The 14,274-nt window shown below is 34.7% G+C and overlaps 1 protein-coding gene across 1 annotated transcript in view; it reads left to right on the forward strand.

Annotated features, from left to right (window-relative positions):
• UBE2W (ubiquitin conjugating enzyme E2 W) overlaps positions 1 to 3,676 on the forward strand; it is a 29,536-nt gene extending 25,860 nt beyond the window's left edge. Inside the window, exon 6 of the mRNA XM_021530597.2 lies at positions 3,235 to 3,676. Coding sequence (XP_021386272.1) covers positions 3,235 to 3,248 — 14 coding nt within the window. The 3' untranslated portion in view covers positions 3,249 to 3,676. The remainder of the gene's footprint in view (positions 1 to 3,234) is intronic.
• Positions 3,677 to 14,274: the final 10,598 nt, after the last annotated feature.

The raw sequence follows: 14,274 nt of genomic DNA on the forward strand, positions 1-14,274 counted from the left end.
TCTGTTTTTCATGCCCCCCCCTCCACTCCAGGATGGGTTCTGTCCCTGAAGTGAAAACCAGAGCAAGTATTTTGAGACAGTGAGAGTTCATGACTGGAGAGGCAAATTCCAAAGTCTTCACCTTTAAAATTCTTAAGATTCTTAAAAGCCCATGGATGGCCTAACAAGAAAAACGTAATAGTTTCATAATACTCGCTGAGACCAATGGGATTTTGACATATGGTAATGTAACAGAATGAAACTCTGTTTCTCATAATACAGCAATTGTAACTCCAAACCCAGGTGGCTGCAGGTACAGGAAGAGAATTCCTGTATGTCATGAGATTAAGGTATATGTAAGAAACTTGGGACCATCATGTAGTTGTTTTTAAAGTTGACTCCAAAAATCATAATCATATTGCACACAAGGATAGATGTTTCATCCTCATCAGATTATTCAGCAGTCACTTTCTTTTCTCTCTCTGTTTTCATGCTCTTGTAATGTGTCTGGTGCTTCTCCATTTCTAATTTTGGTTTCTCTTAAATGACAGTTTTGGGAGAGTTTTTGTTAACTTTCTTTTTTCACTTGCTAATTACTTTTAAAGAGAAACAGGTAAAGTTCCATTTATTTGCTTTATTTTGTGATTAAAATATGTTCTGACTACTTTTAATTTGTACCAGTCTCATTTTGATTTGGAATAGAAATATGTAAAAGCAGAACAGTCTGCAGATATTACTTCTGTTTCTTAATAATGATATTCAATTGGTGTTAAACAAGCAAAACAGAAACTTAATATGAAAAGAAATCTTGAGTTGCTGATTCTGAAGGTTGCTGTATTATTATGGCTCAAAACCACAGCTTACAGGTCACTGAATGTGTATTTCAGTTACTATGAAGTAACTATGCAGTCTTTTTTGTCTGAAAGTCATAAAACCTTACCCCTCCTCAAATTCAGAGCAACCTAAAAGCCAACCTGAGGCAAGAGAAGGCAAGTCAGTTCATTTAAGTAACTCATACTGTCTTGATTAAAAATTCATTGGGCTCCTCACCACCTTGAATTCTTACATGAAAAAATAAAATATTTCTGATGTCCATGGGACAAAAATTTCATATATTAGAGTGTTTTCCCTTCCATTTTTGTGTGTGTGTTATTTGCTTATTTTCTTAGTTAGTTTTGTTTCTTCTATGTGGACATAGAACAAGACTGCCAAGGCATGATCTTTAAATTGTCAGTGTTTTCTAAATAGGTTTAAAGAAATGGTTTGTTACAGTAAAATGGGAAGTGTGAAAAGATGCTTCTGTCATGTTTATTTTCTGCTCATGCTTCAGTTGAAGTTTGATATATCTAATCTTGTGGTTGAACCACATTTGGCTGGATAAATGAGAGATGAAAAAACAATCCCACCCAGGAAAGAAAGCCAGCTGCCCAAGGGTAACTGTAGTGAGAAATTAAATACCAGTGCTAATACAGCAACCTGAGGGAGATGCAGCGTGGTTGTGCCACTTCTGCTGTCTGCTGCCCTGGTTTAGCTGTAATGTGACATAGTAGCTCTGTGTTTTGAATAGATAGGAAGAAGTCTATCATATGTATTGATACATTCATTTGAAGGATTTTTTTTTTTTTTAGTATGTGCCTGGAATTTGTTTACCTGAGAGCAAAATAGTCCCTGGCTGGGAGCTGATGTAAAGCTAACCCAGATAAGCACAGAGTGATAAAGTAGCACTTTGAGACATATTTTGACATGTAAATATCTATCTGCATTCAGTTTAACACAGAGTTGTTAATCTGTTGTATCATCTCTCCCCCAACACAACTTATTCCTCAACTAGAGTTATGGAGCTTTGTTTGCTACAAAATTATGTTCTCACAAGCCCTATTTTAAAGCTCCCGATGTTTGGTAACTGAAAATATTTCTAGATTGTCTACCCTGCCCAATATCTGTTTCAACTGTACATTGACTTTCCTGCTGAATTTCAATCTGAGAATTGCTCATGTTGTGTTAAAGACAGAGGAGGATCTTCCAGATCGGTTGACTTGGGCATCCAGACTGAAATTTGTTTCATAAAGCTGTTGACTTCCTTTGTTGTTCTCAGGAGGTAGATTTTTTTTTTTTGCGGGGCGGAGGGTGAGGTGGGGAGGAAGGGAAAGGCAATGGTGTTTGTTTGCAGCCAGCACTTCCTTGCTGCTTTTGGGTTTTGAGGTTGGTTTGGTTTTGTTTTTTTCTTAAGTGGAAAGTATTTTCTCTGATACTTGGCCTAAAATTTTAGTACACCATTTAAATATCCCTTCTCTCTCTCTTTTGCATCCTTGTCCATTTTTTTTTTTTAATGTACAGTAGCCTACTAAAAAATTAGAGCTTTTTTACAAGTAATAGCCTTGATACAATATTTTCCCATGAGAATGTAGAATGTTTATGAGGCTACATTTTTTAGGTGTGGGAGGTTACAAGTAAGACCTTTAAAAATAAGCAGACAGTAACTTGGCTTTCTGTTAACAACTCAATATTTACTGCTAGCAGGTGCAATTATACCACAGGTTGATGTGTGAAAGAGAATGCTTAAAAGAGAGAGCATTAGTATGGTGCATAATGCAGAAAAGATAGGTACAGACATGCAGTTTTATAGTATGTTCTGTCTAATCACAGTATCCAAAATTTAGTGTATGTAATTTACTTTCAGGTTTAACATTTTAGGATTATAGTAGTAACCTATTTTTTTGCATAAATCTGTCAGCTATTGTTTTGTGTTGAGTCTTTATAAATAAATTTATATATATATATATATATATATATATATATATATACACACACATGTATATGTATAAAGGGTTGAGAATGGATCAGAAACAGCCCACTCTTCTGGGTCTTATCCCTATATATTCCTTATAAAAGGATGTTTTAATTAGATAACTGTTGTGGATCTGCTGTACTTCAAGGGTGCAAAATGTTAAGCATATTTGATTTTTCATTTTTCTGGCAAGTGGTTTTCTAAATACCAAGTATGGAAGTGACTTGTTTTTCTGGAGTATTTGCTAACACTAATGTCTTTGGGGGTGTATGTGTATTTTGGAAGTTTAATTTTTGATACTCTGTTTTCTCCCTGAGTTGTTACTGAATAAAATCACAGAATTACTTAGGGTCTTTCCTCTGCATGTTAGTGTATATGCTAGGAATTGTTTCTGCCTATAGCACCTTGCTAATTTGGAATTAGAATGTTTATATGTTTTCCATAAATGCTCTTCTTTTATTTTAAAGATGACACATGTTGATGCCACCATTTTGTGATCCTCGTAGCAGAAGATAGTCCTACTGAGAAAATGAGCACTTTGATCATTCAGTCTTTGAACTTTAACCTTTGACTGGAAGTGACCTATAGGCAATGAAGACTACTTCCTTTGACTGCATTTTTACTAGTGTGCATTCTGGGCGCATGTTGATCGCTGGTTCAGTCCATGCAACTGACATGCTTTTATTAGTCATACAGTATTAATGCAGGTGTCCAGAAATGTCAGAGTAATTCCATTATTTTTATTTTAAGTTTTGGAAGAATTCCAGGTCTTCATATATTGTGCAATAACACTGAGCTCCTTGGCGGTTTTGGTGCATCCATTGCCGGCAATGGACATTGTACCAGGGAAAGGTTTAGCTCCTGCCACAAAAAAGATTGACACATGACTGAGCTTATGAAAGTTTTGGATATATTTGGAATATAAGCAAGGGATTGACAATTACCTGAAATCCAGCCCATTCTTTTATATTTGGATTCTATGCACTGTGACCACAAACCTAGCAGCATGAGTTAACATGCCTATCTGAAGGACTGTAATAAGATCATTATGTATTTATTAAATTGTTTATCTGCTGTCAAATTGTTTTGACATGGGCGGCTTTCCAAGTGACATTGGCAGAGAGGTACAATGTTATCCCTATGGTGAAATAAAACTACTTTTTGTATATAGTTATTCATATCTCTGAAGCAAAGGTATGAGTAATTTAGGATATGAATGATTTAAACAAGAATTTATTTTGAAGATAGAGGATGGCAGTGATATAACTGAACTTGCTGCAGTCCTTAACTGGGCTTGTAATTTGTACTTTAGAGCTTTTTCCAAATAGATTGCACACTGTTATTTCCTGCTAGCCATCAGCATGAGCCCTACTGCCTACACCAATATTTCATTTATTTATGTGTTTGAAAGCAATCCATATAACATTTTTTGTTTGTATTCACTGTTTCTTTTGTGTTGTATGTCATGTTTGAATGTTACAAAACAATATTTTGATTGAAAAGCTTTGTCAGAAGATATTTTCATGTAAATTATTTCTTTACCTTGTAAGCATCATCTTGTCTTTTAATCCTGTATTATAAAAAGAAAAAAAAAATACATTTTTGACAGAGGCTTAAAGTTTTCACAAAAAAGTGTGGACCTTCTTATTTAAGTTTAGACTAAAGTATATTTTCTTAACTTGCTTGTCCCATGTAGCCATGCCAATTTTTCCAGGCTTTTCTTCACCAAAAAAGGGGGGGAAAGCCTAAAATCAGACATTTTTCTGTGGAGCAACATTTACTGAAATGACAGTTGTTCTCAGCACTCTGTAATATTTTGATACTGCAATTAGGTTCTCTTTTTAGGAAGCACTTTTATAAACTAAATACCTTTACACATATGCAAAATTTCTATAGGTTTTTTTTTACTGTTGCCTTATTGTTGCACTCAAAAAAATTCAAGCAGTTAATGCATGAATGTCTAAATAGCTTGATGTAAAAAAAATAAAAGCAAAAAAAAATCCCTAAACCAAATCCACAATGACTAACTACAATAAAAAACAGAAAATTGGCTGAAAAGACTGATTTTTTTTTTAATCTGCTGTATGATAACTAATGTTTTATAGCCTTGTACATACTTCCCTGTTACCTGTTGTTTAAAACACTTTAAAAAAAGTATAGATGCTTAACTCAGGGTAGATAGAGTTTAGATGGATTTGCTTCAGAGAAGTATTTTGTACAGCATCAGAACTGTAGATACTGGGAGTGAAATGAGGCTACAATATACTTCAGGAACTGCTTTTTGTTTTCCTACTGTACTGAAAATATCTCTTGGCCTTTAAAACTCAATGGTAAAATCTAGCTTTGGATATAATTTTGATGTGTGTATATATTTTCACAATGAGCCTTGGAAACACTGATTTAATTTTCTATAAGAGCCAAAAAAATTGTTTTAAACAAAAGAAATACTTACACTCTAAACTTCTTGTTTAGCAAAGTTTTATTGTTGTGAGGTCATCAAACTGGTTAGTTTTGGAAATGGTTCATATGAACGAGCAGTAGTCTGATACTTAATCTCTATAGTCTTGTTCACTGCTCTGTATGAATTTAAACAGTTGAGAAATTAATGTATGACTGGTTCATATATTGGATCCTATCCAAATAGTCCACAGGAAAGAAACCTTAATGTGACCAGGTAATTTCTGAAGAAATGGCTTAAGTACATTGCAGATTCAGTTATCTATTCATATAGTGGCTTGGGAAACTACAATACATGGTTTCAGAGAAGCTTCATGACATACCATATGTATTTTGTTGAAGATGGGTGTTGTAGTGCAAAGCATTATGAATTTTATTGACCTGTGCTGTCACATGGACTATAGTGAAATTAAATAACCAAATTTATGCTGCTCTTTAATAAACCCCCACCCCCTATAATATACTTAGATCAAGAAAATGTAAGGTAGATTAGAAGAGAATGTACCTCAGGTCTTATAGTTTACAGTAGAAATGCCTCATTGGTTCCCTTGTGTATCTTAGGGTAAGTTCACCTATATAGAGAGGGTCAAGACAAAGCTTATATACCACTCAAGCCCTCAAGATAATGCAACTATTTGACAATGCTATGATGTCCTGAAAAAGGGCTTGAATTAGATGGAGGTGGTGCCACCCTTTCCCAAGGGTGACCCTGTGTATGTAGCTTTCTTTCACTTGGAGTGTCTCACATGGAATAGTTACAGAATTGTCTTGAAACTATCTTGCTTTTATTTTGTGTCAATATTCATGTTGTTAAACACTTTGTTTTGTGTTTAGTGTCTTTATACTATAACACAATAAATTCTTGTTTTAAAATAGATTACTACCCTTGAATTACTACCCTTGAAAAGGTGTGGACCTTTTCATGGTGCAGTGCAGAAGCATAATTCCTGACATTCAGCCACTCTTAAGACAAAACTGCCAGTTATTCTGAAATGTTGTGATGCATATCAGAGGAGGAATTTGCATAACAGCAAGGTGTTTCCTCATTCTCCAGAGTGTATCTGTTGTAACAGCTGAAAGAAATAGCTAATTAAAAAAAATCACTAAGATGTAATGTTTTCATTTCTCACAGATGAGCAAATAGTTATTTTTTTTTTTTTTTTTTTTTTTTTGCTGTTTGACAAGCACTTAAAATACTTGAGAAGTTTCAGATGCAAGATTCTTGTTTGCCTGCAGTGGTGGAATAGAGTTTCTATTATTTCGTCAGCATCAATCAGAACTGTTTAATCAAATCTCTGCCTCGTACCAATAACTGCTTTCAGTTTTGTACTTTTCTGCTTTGTAAAAGGCAAGGCACTGCATACCTAAAACATGTATTTTAATGAAAAATTTAGTTTTAAAATTTATTACTATATTTTATATTGTGAAGATTATTCTAAATGTTTGGGTTTTTAAAATTTACTACTTTTTTTTGAAAGTCTGACAAAAACCTAAGATGTGAACTGTATTTAAAGGTATGCTTTAAGGGGACCATAAGTTTTCCAGGTCAGTAATTAATAATATTTTAAAAAGAGAGGGGGGAAAAACCTTAATTAAATTAAAACATTTGCAAAAATACAGCTATAGAGTTTGAAGGTTTGGGGGGAGTCAGTATAGCTTTTGCCTCCTCTAGTAGGGCAATTGAGCATTATCTTGTGTTTGTAGGCTCACAAATCCTGATCATTCTAAAGAGCCAGGTATGAATAGATTTTCTTCTAAAACCAGTTACTTCCAATCCATATCACCCAGTCCAGTTTGGATTTACACAGTGGTACCTGAATAGTTGGGTGTTGAACTGAATGAGGGGAATTAAGCTGTTTTAGTGATATTTCATCTTCAGCTGCAGTCACACAACAATATGAGGAGAGACTTTGGATTTGATTCATGTGCCAGGTACTTGTTGGCTGTTGTTTCAAGGACTAATAATACATTTCCAAACCTCCTGGCTTTAAAATACCTTTATAAAATTGGAGAGTAGAAATACCATGAGCCACCTTTTACTATAAAATATAATTCAGAAATACAAATTTGAACAAACTTAGTTACTGTTTTTATTTCATTTTACTGATATAGCAATTCAGGAAAATCTGTTCACTCTTCATTTCTTTTTCTTCCTGATTTTATATACTTTTAAAAATAGTGTTAAAGGAATTTTAATCAGCTGATTCAATGTAGCAAAGTATCTCTGCAGCTACTTAAAGTGATTTTTTTAAAATTACAAAGTAAGAGTATTTCACAAACATTGTAGTTCCAAAGTAATTTCTGTCCTGAAATATGTAGGCAAAACCATGTAGATTTCATTCAGGTAATTATTTTGTATTTAAAACCAAAAAATTAAATGCAAAATCAATTGACTGTGCAGTGTATATAAATATAGAGATTGGATTTATAAGCTTGTGTCCATAGTTTCTAATAAAATACTTCATAGGAGCTTTAATGTGTGAGTCAGTGGTAGTAGGTTAGATTGTATTTAACTCCCTCTACTTTATGTGCAGGCTATGTGCAGTGTAACTTTGTCTTTTGAAGTGACATTTTTCTCTTGACCTCTGCTGGTGAAGGAGCAGCTTACAAGAGACTCTTCTGAATAGGAATCCAGTGAAGAGTTGAAAAACCATAATGTTGCCTTCAAAGAAAGCTGTTACAATCTGGATTTCTGTAACACTGACCACAGTTCTTCCCTTATGCTGGCCTGTTTTTTTGTTATTTAAAATCTCCATAGTAAGACCTTAAAACTTTTGTCCTACCTTCAAGCAATTGGGGAACCTCTTTTCTTCAAGCCCTTTGAAGTGCTTAGTGCCAAGTAGGTGAGGGTTAGGTCTGTTCAGATGAACATTCTGGGCCCTTTCTCTTCCCAGGACTACAATATTATCTGGATGCTGTTAATGCAGTTCTCCAGGGTATTTAATCCTTAAAGATAAAATCAAGCATGGTTTCTGCTATTACCAGAGAAAGAGGAATTTGTACTCCTTCCTTTACAGTCTAATGATTTACGTTCCTACCTTGCATCTAACTTTATTCTTGAGTCTGCACTGAGATGATTTAACATGGTAAACCAGTAGGAAACCGACTTGAAAAAGTGAAAATCTGTCTTCTCAATTAGCAAAATAGATCAGCTTGCTGCATAAGCATAGTTTCAGAGCCAGTGCAAAAAACTGAAAGCTTTGTATAGCTGGGGTTTGGAAGGTGGGGGATCAAACATGATTTGTATCTTTAGAATTTTCTGCATAATAAAATATTATATAAAATATTGGCAACCTTGTGTTACACAGAAGCTGAGTTATGTGCTATTAGAAGCCTGAGAGCTGGAGGTCTGAACTGCCTATTAGTCTATGGGAGGGGACTCTCTTGTAATTTTTTACTCTGTTTTCCAGTAAAAAATATGAAGTTGTTTCAAAACGTTTGAGTCATCTGTTACCTCTCCATTTAGATGCCTTGAGTTTTAGTGCTCAGGAACAGGTTGGCTTTTTGTGTTTTGGTGGGTGGTTTTTTGTTGTTGTTGTTTTGTTTGTTTTGTTTGTTTTTGGTGTTTTTAAATGTAGCAAGTCTGTAGTCATTGTTCTGTGGGGATATTTTTAGTTAACTTTTTATCAGATCACTGTTGTCAAACCTTAATCAAATATAGTTACAGATGTGGTGAAACTGTTTCGAAAATTACAGTTATTTTTCCAGAAGGAAGGCAATAATGTTACAAATAAAATGTTTTTGAGATTAGATAAAAAGCCAGATGTGTTTACAGTCATCTAACACAGACAACAGTTGTGTCCCAAGTCTCAGAGGTCTCATTTACCTATTGTATACTTCACAAACAGGACTCTTGCACTCTGGTAGGAGGTTTTGAAGACAGAACCACACCTTTTGCCACCTCATCCATTTCTCTGAAGGTTTTGTTCAAGGAATGGATGAAACCTGGTGGTTTTTACCTGTATTTATTTGTGCTGGGTCAGTGAAGAGGGTGTGACAGCTGCTACTCTGACTGATGATGAAGTGTGAACATCTCTTGAGTCTCTTGTTCTCTAAACTGTCCCTATGTCTGCAGAAAACATTGTTATATATGTTTTGCATGCACAGAATAAAGTACATTTTATTTACATGGTGTAGACAATTTATTGAAGATCAGAACTTTGGAAGATGCAGTATAGAATGTATACATAACTAAGTAAGTGACAAATATAAGTCATCAAATTTCCAGATGACTCACAGTATATCAAGACTAAAGTCCTGATTTGCATAAGGTTTTAAATTTATTGGGTCTGAGGTGAGGGGAGAATTTGGGAGAGTCATCTTGCACTGGTATCTTCTGTATCACACTTTGGACTATAACTCTTTTAATCTCTTAGTATCTGTGTGTTGTCATCTGCGCCAGGCAGTAACTATTATCTTAAGTGTTATGCTGCAGTAAGAGGTGACTTTGTATTCTTTCAATAATAATAATCCAGACAGTACTGTATTGGGAATGATTTTTAAAATGCTCCTTCAAGCTGTTGTATCCAACAGTGAGGATATCACATGGAGATAGGCTATGCTCACAAAGTAGGGCAGGAGGGAGAACAACGAGTTCTTGAAGTTTTAAGTTTGATAGCATCCTGAAGGTTCTCTAAAAATCAGTGGCTGGTGGCATGATGTTTTGGGTTTCTATGTTTTTGGGATTTTGGGTTTGGGTTTGTTTTTTGGTGGTGGTTTTTTTTTTTTTTTTGTGTGGGTCTTTTTTTTTTTGCTGTTGTTGTTTGGTTGGTTTTTGGTGTGTTTTTTTGTTTGTTTGCTTGCTTTTAAGAGGACATCAGTAATTGCACCAATCTATAATTCTTACGTTACAAAGTTCTTCAAAGCTACAGAAGGGCAAATGCAATGCAACTATGGTCATGATACAAGTGAAGGATCAAGATCCTGTATGACAATTAGTAGCAGTTTGTTGAGATGTGCTGTATTAAAAAAAAGAGAATGGGTAGCCCTCTGCATGAACTGAGGTAATAGGTTTCTTTTCTTTCTTTGCAATTGTTTTACCAGAAACCCTAATAAACAGCAAAGTAGATTTTATACTGTGCCTGACAAGAGATTTTGAAGTCTTGTATGTTAAAAATAGACTAGATATTGTAGTTTGTGTGTTTTGTAATTCTGAAAATGTCTTCTGTTAGCTTCCTTTCTTTAGTCTGTAAGAATAGACTAAATAATATCTAGTCACTACTTATGTCTTCCTGGTGTCTTGGGTATTGTTGGGGAATGCTGTACAGAAAAGCCTGTAATTCTTTTCTCTAAAAGCTTCTCTGGATTGTTACACACAATTAAATACATCATCTACTTCTTTTTGTTTCCCATCAGCTACCTTGTAATGTTGAGGGTTTTTAAACTCATTTCTGTGCAACTCTTTTTGGAAGTGAACATTATAAAGGCTGACAATTTGGATATTGGTATAAATATCCAGAAGGTAAGTTTCCTTACATTAGAACTGTAGCATGCAATATAGTAAGGCTTAGGTGGTCTTGAGTGATTTCTGAAATGTAAATCCATCGGAACTTTTTATTCAGTATTGGATGTACCTGGGTAAGTATAACAAGAATTGTCTTGTGCCAGCCAGCTCAGTCTGGAGCATCCCTCCACACCAAGTTTAGTGTCTCAGGGTTTGCTTGGTAGTAAACCAAAGATCTAATTGGAAAATTTGTGGTGATCTCTGCATAAGGTGATTCCATACTCTTCTGTGGTGAGATTTTTTTTGTGTACTTCAAGACAGCTGTTAATGCACTGATACTTGATTTTGAGAAATGAATTCTGTCACTGTTAAGAGTTTGTCACTTGGTAAAGCATTTACTTAATTATTTCTTTCCTATATTTGCAAAATATTATTACAGAATTTGGCCTCTGGAAAGGAGTCTTCCTGCATGATCTGCACTAGAATGCTTCTTTTTGTCATAGAGTTTATTTCTTGTGTTTGGTCTCAGCAGCAGTTACATGTGTAGGTACATATAAAGGTGGGTACTAATCTTGCTTAGGCCTTGCATTATTTGGGTTTATTTTAGTGTATATCAAACTTTTTATGTTTTACCTTACTTTCTTAGTATCAAACACCTTATTAATTGCAGCTTTCCATTTAAAAGAGCAAGATTCCATCAACATTCACATTTTCATTCTTCATGGCTTTTTTTAAAGCAAAGATACTGCATTAAAAATAATGTGCATAAAAGGAAGTGAGAACTTGCTAGCTTTTGTCTGGAAGTTAAAACTTACAAATTCTTACAAAATGCTCCTTTCAGATTTCAATTTTCTAATCTAAGGTGGGTGTTTTTTTGTTGATTTTGTTTTTCTTTCTTTCTAAACACATTCTTGTTTTGACATTAAATTTACCTGATACAGATACAGAGATCAAAGGACACAACTAATCCAAAGAATTCAACCAGTAGAAAGATGCTTCCCATTCTGCATAGTTTGTTTGCTTCCCATCCATCTCTATTAAGTTACACTGCTAACTACCTTTTATTGCAGGACAGTAGAACAATTCTGTGACAAGTTGAAAGAGATCTGTATTTCTACCATTCTGTAGAAGTAAAAAAATTACTTAAGGACTTATACAGTAAATTAAATCTGTATTAAACCAGTAGTTTCTTAAATTATTATGCTCTTGGAACAAGAACTGTCTTAGACTTACATGAAGCCAAGCTGCAAGAGCAGAAAAGGGAAATTGTCCGTACCCAGTAAACATACAGAAAAAAGGGTTCTCCGTCTCCCAGCCCCAGAAAAATAAAGGTTCAGAAGTTAGCAGTACTGCAAACATGACTCAGTACACAACATAAAGGGTTTATTATGGTCAATAGGAATGGTAATAAAGCATTGCCTACATATGCTTCTAAGTATAGAATCTCATGAATGGAAACACTAAAAGCAAGGGCAACTGGCAGCATTGTCACTCAAATGGTGTTTATTTCTAGAGGATTACCAGTGCTCTATCCAATTCCAATCCACTGTTAGTACTATCTCTTGCCAGCACACACAAGCTTCAATCTCAGTTTGCCCAATTTTTTAAGTGACAGTTCTTAGAGCAACAAGATTCCTGCTACTTCTAGGGACCGTAACAAGAGACAGCTTCAAAACAGGTTGAGTGTAATTGAGTAAGCAACAGTATTACATTCTCTGAGAATACAGAATCCATGCATATTACACTTACATCAAATGTAATTGTTATCCTCAGTTTCACCTACAAAATATCCATTTTCAAGAGGTTCAATGTGCAAGAAGTTTGCTCTTTATTATGCATGGTATAACAGCAGGCACTGTTGACTTTCTCAGAGGACAGCAATGAACAAATAGTGGAACAATGTATTTAAGTGAGACAAATCATATGAATATCATATGACATATCAGATTAAGTTGGTTAAAGTTGTTTGGCTTCACATCATTTTACAGTCCTACCAAAATAAGACCCCACCTCTTAGTAAAGTTTTTTTTGGGTCTGGTGACAGTACACAGTAAGATTTGCAGCACTTCTAATTTTGTAATTTTTTAAAATGATGAGTCAGCAGCAATTATCTCCCATTAACAATAAAACTCTCCCCTCTTATCTTGCATCATCACCAAATCATCAGTTACCTTTATGTCCTAGCTATGCCAGGACAACAGAGTTTGGGAGTTATTGGAGCTCTAGGATATTTTGAGAACTGACACAAATGCCCTAAGTGGATATTTTTGCTAAAATGTGGCTGTATAACACATAATTGAGCCAAACCTTTCCTAGCCATCCAATAATTTACCAAAAGCATATATAGTTTGTGATAGTTGAATGTTGCTGAATTTGACAATCTAAGCAAGAGTAAACCCCCACATAATTTGAGAAGTTCAGTGTTCATTTATTGAGAGAATAGGATAAATATGTTACCTGGAACAATAAATAAAAATGTTTAAAAAGGCAAGGTCTGTGGCAGATCTGTACCTCTCTGAATTTCTCTGAAAGTTGAAAAACTAACATGCCTTCATAGAAGTTAGGGAAACGTCCCCATGTCTGACAGTGTTTTGATTCTTCAAAGCCATATTAAGACAAAGAATAAACAAATTACAGGGCACTGCATCTTTGCAGACTTATTTGAAAATTTTGGAACAGTTTTATCTGTTTCTTTGCTACACTTTAAGTTCATTATGGAACCCGGTGTATTACTGATTTATATACACATTTGATAAAAGAAAAACAAAATACATAATTTTCATGTCCAACACTGGCCCTAACTTCAAGATGTAAAAGGCCTAATCCCTGCTCTCTCTGGCATCTAGTCTGCTATTTGTAGGGGTGCCAATAGGTGTGATTAGGTACATTCTCTCATGAGCATGACTGCAAATAAATGTGACTAGTATGGACACAGATGTACAAGCTGGTCACATTACTGGTGTCACTTTGGTTACGTTTGAAGTGTTACTGTAATCTTTGCCTGCACTGAGAGGCACTAATGAGAATCCAAAGCATTTTAATATGTGTGTGATCCTCTCATACAACACTATCAGTGGAATTAGCATTGTGTTTGGACTTATTTGAAGGTCTTTTATGTAGTTAGAATGCTCTCAGTAAAGCTAAACCCCCAAAAATCCCAGGTTTGTAATCAGGAATTTAATCTTATGGACTCTATTGCTTCCTTGACCTGTAATTTGACTTTGACTTTCCCATACTTCTCTCCTAAGCAAAACCAGTGTAGTCTCATCAGGTAGCAATGCCTACTAATTCAGAAATGGGCCATTTCTAAATGTCTGTATGCTTTGTAATTGAAAACCAATACACCATGATCTTCAGTCTGCTGGTTCTGTTATTATTCTTGCTGATTTATCAAATTGTAGTTACCTTTGTCTTCATTGCTGTAGTCATGAGATGTGTTTCCCTGGCTGACCTGAATTTTCCTGGTTTTCTTCTACCATTCTATGCTCTGTGCTTTAAAGAAGTAATCAAAATCTTGTTGGTTTTTGATTTTTTTGTTTGTTTTTTTTTAAATATGGAAATCACATAGGATATTCAAGAAGCTTCCAATGTTCATAATGGGTGATGA

This window comes from Lonchura striata, chromosome 1, assembly GCF_046129695.1.
Source record: "Lonchura striata isolate bLonStr1 chromosome 1, bLonStr1.mat, whole genome shotgun sequence".
Classification (NCBI taxonomy): Eukaryota; Metazoa; Chordata; class Aves; order Passeriformes; family Estrildidae; genus Lonchura; species Lonchura striata.